An 8,151-nucleotide genomic window follows, 5' to 3' on the forward strand; every position below is an offset into this window, starting at 1 on the left:
TGTTCTAACCCATTTCTAATATTCTGTGTAGCCCATGAGCTGGCTTACCAGAGAGGATCTTAACCTGCGTCTGTCTGGAGTGGGAGCATCATGGCGACTCTTCCTCTAACCTTCTTTCTCCCAGAATTCTCTTCTGTATACTCCGCCTACCTAATTTTCTATCCAATAAAATGGGCCAAGGCAGTTTCTTTATTAATAAGAAACTATTCCCACATCAATGTTGCTTTTCATTTCAATATATTTGATGAATCTAGAAGTGCACTGATACTTCTCCACTGGGACTGGTTTTGGTGTTGAGGGAAGTCTCTGGGGTGGAGTTACAGAGACAGACGTACCACGTGGGAATAGGAAAGATCTCCAGGCTTAGCTAAAGGGTCCCAATTTACCCTTCTGGATTTACAATGCTGGCATTCCAAGGGTGCGCCCCAGACTGGATTCATGGTCCTTATTTCCTAGTGGAAACGCTATCTCAAGATAATGGTCAGTTAAAAAAAAATATGCTTCTCTATTTTGTTTTTTGTTTTTTTGTTTTTTGTTTTGTTTTTAAGAGAGAAAGCATTTATTTTAGCTTAAGTTCAGAGTTCAGTCCATCATCGTAAGGAAGGACGACAGGGACTTGAAGCAACTGGTGACATCACGTCCATAATCAGGAAATAGAGGGACGGACAAACGAAAGCTCTCGCCTTATTTTTGTTTTGTTTTGTTGGGACAGGGTCTGGCTATATGACACAACACGCTGGGTAGACCAGACTGCCTCAAACCTCAGAGACCTGTTTGCCTCTGCCGCTTGAGCCTGCTCTTGTCTCATTTTATGTTTTGATTTCCTCTTTTCTTTTTTTTTTTTTTTCTTTTCCCAGAGGTTAGGCATTGAAAAGACTGACCCTACCACACTGACGGATGATGAGATAAACAGATTTGCAAGACTGGATATTGATCCAGAAACCATAACGTGGCAGAGAGGTACGTCCCCTGCACAGGCTGCCAGCCTCCTGTGCTTTGGTAACCACTCACTTCCCCTTCCCCTGGATGCTCCCGGGTCGGAATGCTGCCCAGGATGACCTTTGCTTTGCTTGCCAACCTTAGCCCCCATGTAGATGCCCCTTTGTGGGATTGGTTGGATTTCTTGCTGTCTGTTCGTGTTGATTGAAATGAACGTTTCAAGGAAGTTCATGCATAAACCAAAAATAACATTTTTTAAGTTTCAATTTTATGCAGAAAGTTTTGGTGTCGTGGAGTGGGAAAATGATGTTTAATCACTTGAATCATGTGTGCTCTTTCTTCTCAGAACTCTGCTGGCACCGGTGACTTGGCTTTTCATCTCTCTCTTCAGCCTGCTCATCACTTCTCGTTAGTAACTCCTCTTGTAGCACTCGGCAGCCTTCAGCTTTAGGCGTTGGCCTGACTTCACCACCATATGTTGCTTTTCTCTGTGTACAGTTAGCAGGGCTCGGGGCTTTACTTTCTACCCATCTCCTTTGTCTCACGGTAGAGGAGAAATTTTCGTCGAGTCATGCAGAATGCACCATAAGGCCAACTTACCAACTTCGTTCTTGTTTTTATCGGCACAGTAACTGTTAGTGTTCTGTTGATTTGGAGTTTTTGGTGTTTGTTTTGATCATGTAGCCCAGGCTGGTCTTGAGTCCTCTAGGCAGCCAAGATTGACTTTGAATTAGCCCTCTTGCGTCCGTGTCCCTGCTAGGATTACAGGTGTGGACCACCATCCTGGACGTTCCTTTAAAGAATTTTTTTTTCAATTTTTATGTGTATGGGTGTTTTGCCTTTAACTGTGTCTATGCACCACATGCATGTAATATCTACAGAGACCAGAAGAGGGCATCATATACCCTGGAACTGAAGTAACAGTTGTGAGCTGCCATGCCTGTTCTGGAACCCAGGTCCTCTGGAAGAACAACCAGTGCTCTTAATCTCTGAGCTGTGTCTATAGCCCCCAAATGACCTTCTTAATACAAAAAAATCATACTGTCGTTTCTCTTCTTGCTTCAATAGCTTTAAGCAAATGTTGCAACATTTTAAATTTCTTAAATATGATTTATTTATTTATCATGCGTATGGGTGTTTTACCTGCATGGATGTATGAGCACCATGACCATGCCTGGTGCCCAAGGAGATTGAGAGAAAACATCAGATCCCCTGGAATTGGAGTTACTATGGATGCTTGTGAGCTGCCTTGTGGATGCTAAGAACTCAAGCTCACTCTTCTGCAAGAGCAATAAATGCACTAAACCACTGAACCATCTCTCTAGACCCCACTGCAGTATTTTTAGGAGGAAACAAGCTCACCATATGTTGCGAGAATTTAATACATTGTTTAATCATTTACTTTAGCATAGGAAAGTATTGGTGTGTACAGAGAATCTGACTCTGAGGCCCACACTGACCTTGAACTGATTCTCAATCTCTTGAGTGTTAATATTGCAGGCATGAGGCACAACACCTGGCTACTTTTTCTTTTCTGGTGTTTATTGGTTTGTTACAAAAGAAACAATTAGGGAAGAGGCAGTTGGAAACCTATATACATCATATCCCTGTGCCTGCTTATGTTAACCAGCCTGGAAAAACTCATTGTTTTATGCATGAAAATATGCTGCTGCTGCTGATGGTGATGATGACAGTGGTGGTCATGATGATGGTGGTGGTCATGATGATTTTTACAAGTCTTCACCTCCACCCCCAATCCATGGGGTGGAGTCACTTTCTCTGTAGATGGGCCTGAAAGTTCCATCCCTCCAATTACCTGTCCTTGCTGGTCACCATACCCCTCCTGAGGTTCTCTGTCCTTTTAACATTCCAAGGGCTCTAGGAACCTTGAAAGATGACATACGTTTCCTTGGACAATCAAATGTAGGCGCCCGCTGAACAGTGAACAGTAGCTCGTCCTGGGAAGTGAGGTTTGGATTGATTGGGGGTGGCATTTGCAGGCTACCTGAGGTCATACAGTTGGGTCTCTGTTCTGTCATCGTGAGAGAATGTGCTAGGGAGGGCCAGCTCTGCGGCTTGGAGTGTTTCGCGAGCATTTGCACTTGGTCTGAGTTGATGGCCCTTGTGTGGGTGTATGGCCAGTGAGTCACCCCACAGAACAATACGCACCTTAGCCTTTTCAAAAACTGGGTTGCTCTTTTTTTTTTCTGCTAATGTAGAATGTGTTTTGAAATAGAGTCCAGATTTTATAATTGTTTGAATTCTTTAGAAGGAATGAAGTTCAGTCACTCCACTTTCTTCTGCTTTAAGAACCATCCTTCTACATTTCTGGTGTGTGACTGTTTCTTACACTAGAATAGCTTGTCGTCCCTCTTGAAATCAAGTATTAATAGATCATCCTTAGGTTTGATTTGTTGTTTTAAAGCTGTTGCTAAACTGGACGTGGTGACACATGCCATTAATCCCAGCGCTCAGGAGGCAGTGCCAGGCGGATCTCTGAGTTTGAGGCCAGCCTGGTCTACAGAGTGAGTTCCAGGACAGCCAGAGTTACATGATAGATAGAGATTGTCTCAAAAACAACAATAACAACACACACACACACACACACACACAAATAACCCACACCTCTGCTGCTCCCTTTACCTTAATGGTCCCTACATCTTTGTGAAATTATTTGCTTTTGAGATGCAGTCATGCTATCTAGCCCAGGAGGCCTTAAATTCGAGAGCATCCTGCCTCAGTCCTCAGAGTACTGGCATGTGAAACATGTGCAATCTTCCTTAGCTTTGTGTTTCTTCATCCTTTTTTCTCCCTTTTTTGGGGGGAGTGGGAGAATCAACCTAGGACCTCCCTGATGCTAGTCTGCACTGCCATTGCCCGGATCTCCATTCCTTTATTTCTGTACCTTTTCTTAAAAGCCATTCCTTGCCCTCCCTTCCTACTGTAGTGCTGGACACCAACGATAGATTCCTGAGGAAGATCACAATTGGACAGGCTCCAACAGAGAAAGGCCACACACGCACGGTAACTGTTTGTTCATCTCCAGTAATTGCTTCGTGGGAACTAGCTCTCTGCTTCCCTCCTCCTCCATCCCCTCCTTTGCGACCACACGGGCAGGTGTTGTTCTGCCTTCTCTCTTTTAAAATGGAAGTGAGTGGGTGTGGCACCGAGCGCTCCTGACAGCTTTTGCAGTAAATCTGTGTGTCACCTGTGTGGTTTTTCCCCAGCATTCCTTCCTGGAGGTGGAGAACCCCAAGTGAATAGTCTTGCATGTAAATTAATTAAAATTGCTTCTCTTCTGTCGCCATTTGGCAGAATGTATCTTTGGTGTGAGAATACCTGTGTTGTTCCTTTGATGTCAGGGAAACTGTAGCCAGTATGTAACCAACTGTAACCAAGCTGCTTTCATAGAAATAAAATAGCTTATTGGCCCTGCTACAATTTGGGGTGAGGAGGTAGTAGGGGTGCAGGAAAGATCTCATGTAGATCAATAAAATCTCTAACATACTATAGCTGAGGATGACTTTGAACTCTGATCCTCCAGCCTCCACCTCCCAAGTTCTGGAGTTACAAACTTAAGCTACCACACCTGTTTTATTAGGTCCTGGGGATCAAACACAGGGCTTTGTGGATGCTAGGCAAATTCTCTGCCCCAGTGCTACCACCCCTAAAACATTGATTTTTAAAAAATGATTACTCAAGGCGTCTGAACAATTAGGAAATTTTGACTGTTGGAAGACAATTTAGATATTTCTATTCCATCCTTGTTAACTTCCGGTTTGACACAGAGGATCTGCCTTTGTCTCTCCGTCTGCCCACAGGCCCAGTTTGATATCTCTGTGGCCAGTGAAATCATGGCCGTCCTGGCCCTGACTAGTTCCCTGGAAGACATGAGAGAGAGGCTGGGCAAAATGGTGGTGGCATCCAGTAAGAAAGGCGAGCCCATCAGCGCCGAGGATCTGGTAAGTGCCAGGCTGGTAACGTGATGTCCTGCAGTCTCTCTGTGAGACTGAGAACAAAATTTATACTCTTATTAAAATATTGTGATTAGCTCATTAATTGATTTTACTCATTACAAAAATTCAGAATTTTTTGTTAAGTTCCTCATAATGAGTGATGTAATGGGACTGGGCTCTGTCATGGGCCATGAGCGCTGGGTGGTGTGAATGATGCCTTCATCCTGCAAGCTCTTCCTGAGCAAGCTGCCACTGGAGTTTGTATGGAACACCTGGCATCCGACTGTCTGGTGTCACCCTCACTGCCTCCCCACGACGCTTGACTTAAAAAGACTCATTGGCCAGTTTGGCTGGTGGACTTCTGGTTGGGTCTCCTTCTGTTTTGTTTTGTTGTTTGTTTGTTTGTTGATGGGTGGTTTGTTTTATTATGTTTTGTTGTTGTTGCTACTTTCTCTTTAGATAGGGTCTCCCTATGTATCTCTGACTGTCCTGGGACTCAAAATAGACTAGGCAGGACTCGAACTCACAGAAATCTTCCTGCCTCTGTTTCCCAGGTGCTGAGATTAAAGGCATGTGCCACTATGCCCAGCTCTCTATGTACATGATAAATAATTTGAAATAAAAATTCTTAACCGGACAGTCGTGTCTCCTGCCTTTAATCCCAACACTTGGGAGACAGAGGCAAGCAGATATCTGTGAGTTCGAGGCCAGCCTGGTCTGTAGCAGCTAGTGCCAAGACAGGCTCCAAAGCTACACACAGAAACCCTGTCTTGGGGGAGGAAATTCTTAAAGAGAAACTCTTTTTCCAGACAACCTAATCCAAACTTGCTTGGAACCCATCCTGTAGCCCAGACTATTCTCGAAACAATAGCAATCCTCCTAGTTTAGCCCCCTGCACCCTGGGATTAAAACCTTCCTATTGCTGCGACCCTTTAACACAGTTCCTCAGCTTGTGTGGACCCCAACCATAAACATATTTTCATTGCCACTTCATAACTGTAATTTTGTGCCGTAATGAATCGTAATGTAAATATTTTTGGAGATAGAAGTTTGCCAAAGCTTTCAACACCCTCGGGTAGAGAACTGCTGTATTATAAACCTGAGTCACCACACCTGCTTTAGATTAAAAATTTAAAGGCCAGTTTGTATCAACACACACTGGTATAGTCGGTGTTATGGCACAGGAATTTAGAAAAGGGAGAAAAATATTAACTTCGCAGTTAACATGTTTTAAATTTTAACACCCAAACCTTAAATTTAGAAACACATTAATGTCGAATATAAATGAGAACCGCTGCCTGGTTTTCCTTTGCCATTGGTTTATTCAGCAATGACTGGCTCCCTTAAAAGAGGGAGCTGGATTTAGGAGTTGGAATTAGGCTTCCGGCTAGTAGTTTGCTTCAGCTTTGGGAAACATACAGTGAATTCGACTCAGACCCATTTCTGCTCGGATACCAAAGTTATAAATAGCGCGTTGCTGTCGGAACTAACATAGCTCCTCTAAATGGATTCCCCACATCAGCCAGCCGCAGAGCCTGATTGAGGCGCTTGTTCCTAGCGCCACGTGCGTTTTCAGAAATGGTGCGTGAGTGCCATTTTCATCCTGCGTCCTCCCCCCGCCAGGATAACTGGTGGCTTCCTAGTACCGCGAGGGGAAATAAGCAATAACGATGAATGGCGGAGATTAGGTGTGAGCGGTAATTATCCCAAGGTTAAAATGAATGAGAAGCCCCGCGGTGCCGAGTTCTGGCTTCAGGAGATTGGATTTCTGCTAGCAGGAGTTGATGCTTCGTGGGCTTGTCTTGCAGGGCGTGAGTGGAGCGCTGACGGTGCTGATGAAGGACGCAATCAAGCCCAACCTCATGCAGACCTTGGAGGTGCGCTGGGTAACTCCGGGCTCCTGGAAATCTTCTTTCAATTTCTAGTTAAATCCTAGCCCTTTGGCTAACGTGACACCACTCTGAAGCCAAGTTGGCATTTGCTCATGATGTCATGGTTCCCACAGGGCACACCAGTGTTCGTCCATGCTGGGCCCTTTGCCAACATCGCACATGGGAACTCCTCCATCATTGCAGACCGGATCGCTCTCAAGCTTGTTGGCCCTGAAGGCTTTGTTGGTGAGTCCTCGCGCCTCCTCGGTGGATGGACGGGCTCGTGTCACTAAGTGGCCGTGGTGGTTTACAGTTGCTCGTCTTCCTTGCAGTGACTGAAGCAGGATTCGGAGCAGACATAGGAATGGAAAAGTTCTTCAACATCAAGTGCCGCTATTCTGGTCTCCAGCCACACGTGGTGGTTCTTGTTGCCACTGTCAGGGCTCTTAAGATGCACGGGGGCGGCCCCACGGTGAGGACCAAGGACTGAGAACATGGCTGTCAGAAATGTTCTAGAGGCTTGGAGGAGATTCCATGACCCTTTCCGGGGTTGGTACTCCATTGCTGATGGATAGGGAGCCAGAGCCAGGGATGGCCGGATAACTCGTCCTCAGGGACAGATCCCCCTCCAGCGTTTTAAGGGGTCCAAGCTGGTTTGTCACCAGCCTCTGTAAAGCCCTCCAAGGGCTTGTGCTTGACCTTACTGGCAGGAAATTCTGTGTCAACCTGTTCTTTATAAACCTGAATCGGATTTTCCTCTTGGTATTGACACTGGCAGGCAGCCAGCTGACACTGGGCTGAAGCAGAAGTCGGCTGTGGGCGGCAGTTCTTGCTGACAGGGCACTGGTAGCCTGCGGTGAGCTGGTGGGGCTGCCCTGGGCTGGTGAAAGAAGGGCAGGTCACTCAGGAATGGCAAAGGGCAGACTCGCTCAGGACAGCTCCAACCCGGACATGATGTGTTTTCCTGAACTATTGCTTCGAGACTATACCTTTTTGTTCTGATATTTTCACATCTCTTCTTTATTAGCTTGCTTTTTGAGACAGGGTCTCACACTGTCATCTGGCTGTCCTAGAACTTTCTTCTGTAGACCAGGCTGGGTTCAAACTTACAGAGACCTCTACCCGCCCCCAGTGCCGGAGTAAATGTCGCAGCCCACCTGACTTCACGTCTTTTCTTCAGACTGACATGTGAAGTTGGTTGTACTGTTCGGCAGTCACTGTAGAATTAGATTTCTGTTCTTGTTTAGATTTCTGTTCTTGTTTAGGCATTAGTGTTGTGACCTCTAGGGAGTGATACCTTGAATCTGTTGCTGGTACAGTGACACCCATTTGTCCTAACAGAGCAATTCTCAAGTGTTTCAGGATGCGGGGGGGGGGGGGGGGGG

At 45.7% G+C, this 8,151-nt stretch overlaps 1 protein-coding gene across 1 annotated transcript in view; it reads left to right on the top strand.

The window, feature by feature from the left end:
* Mthfd1 (methylenetetrahydrofolate dehydrogenase, cyclohydrolase and formyltetrahydrofolate synthetase 1) overlaps positions 1-8,151 on the top strand; it is a 66,424-nt gene that overhangs the window by 42,271 nt on the left and 16,002 nt on the right. Inside the window, exons 16-21 of the mRNA XM_050153614.1 lie at positions 858-960; positions 3,887-3,963; positions 4,761-4,901; positions 6,704-6,772; positions 6,901-7,012; positions 7,099-7,238. Coding sequence (XP_050009571.1) covers positions 858-960; positions 3,887-3,963; positions 4,761-4,901; positions 6,704-6,772; positions 6,901-7,012; positions 7,099-7,238 — 642 coding nt within the window. The remainder of the gene's footprint in view (positions 1-857; positions 961-3,886; positions 3,964-4,760; positions 4,902-6,703; positions 6,773-6,900; positions 7,013-7,098; positions 7,239-8,151) is intronic.

The sequence above is a fragment of the Alexandromys fortis genome, unplaced genomic scaffold (genome assembly GCF_014885135.2).
Source record: "Alexandromys fortis isolate MF-2015 unplaced genomic scaffold, M_Fortis_MF-2015_v1.1 scaffold_82, whole genome shotgun sequence".
Classification (NCBI taxonomy): Eukaryota; Metazoa; Chordata; class Mammalia; order Rodentia; family Cricetidae; genus Alexandromys; species Alexandromys fortis.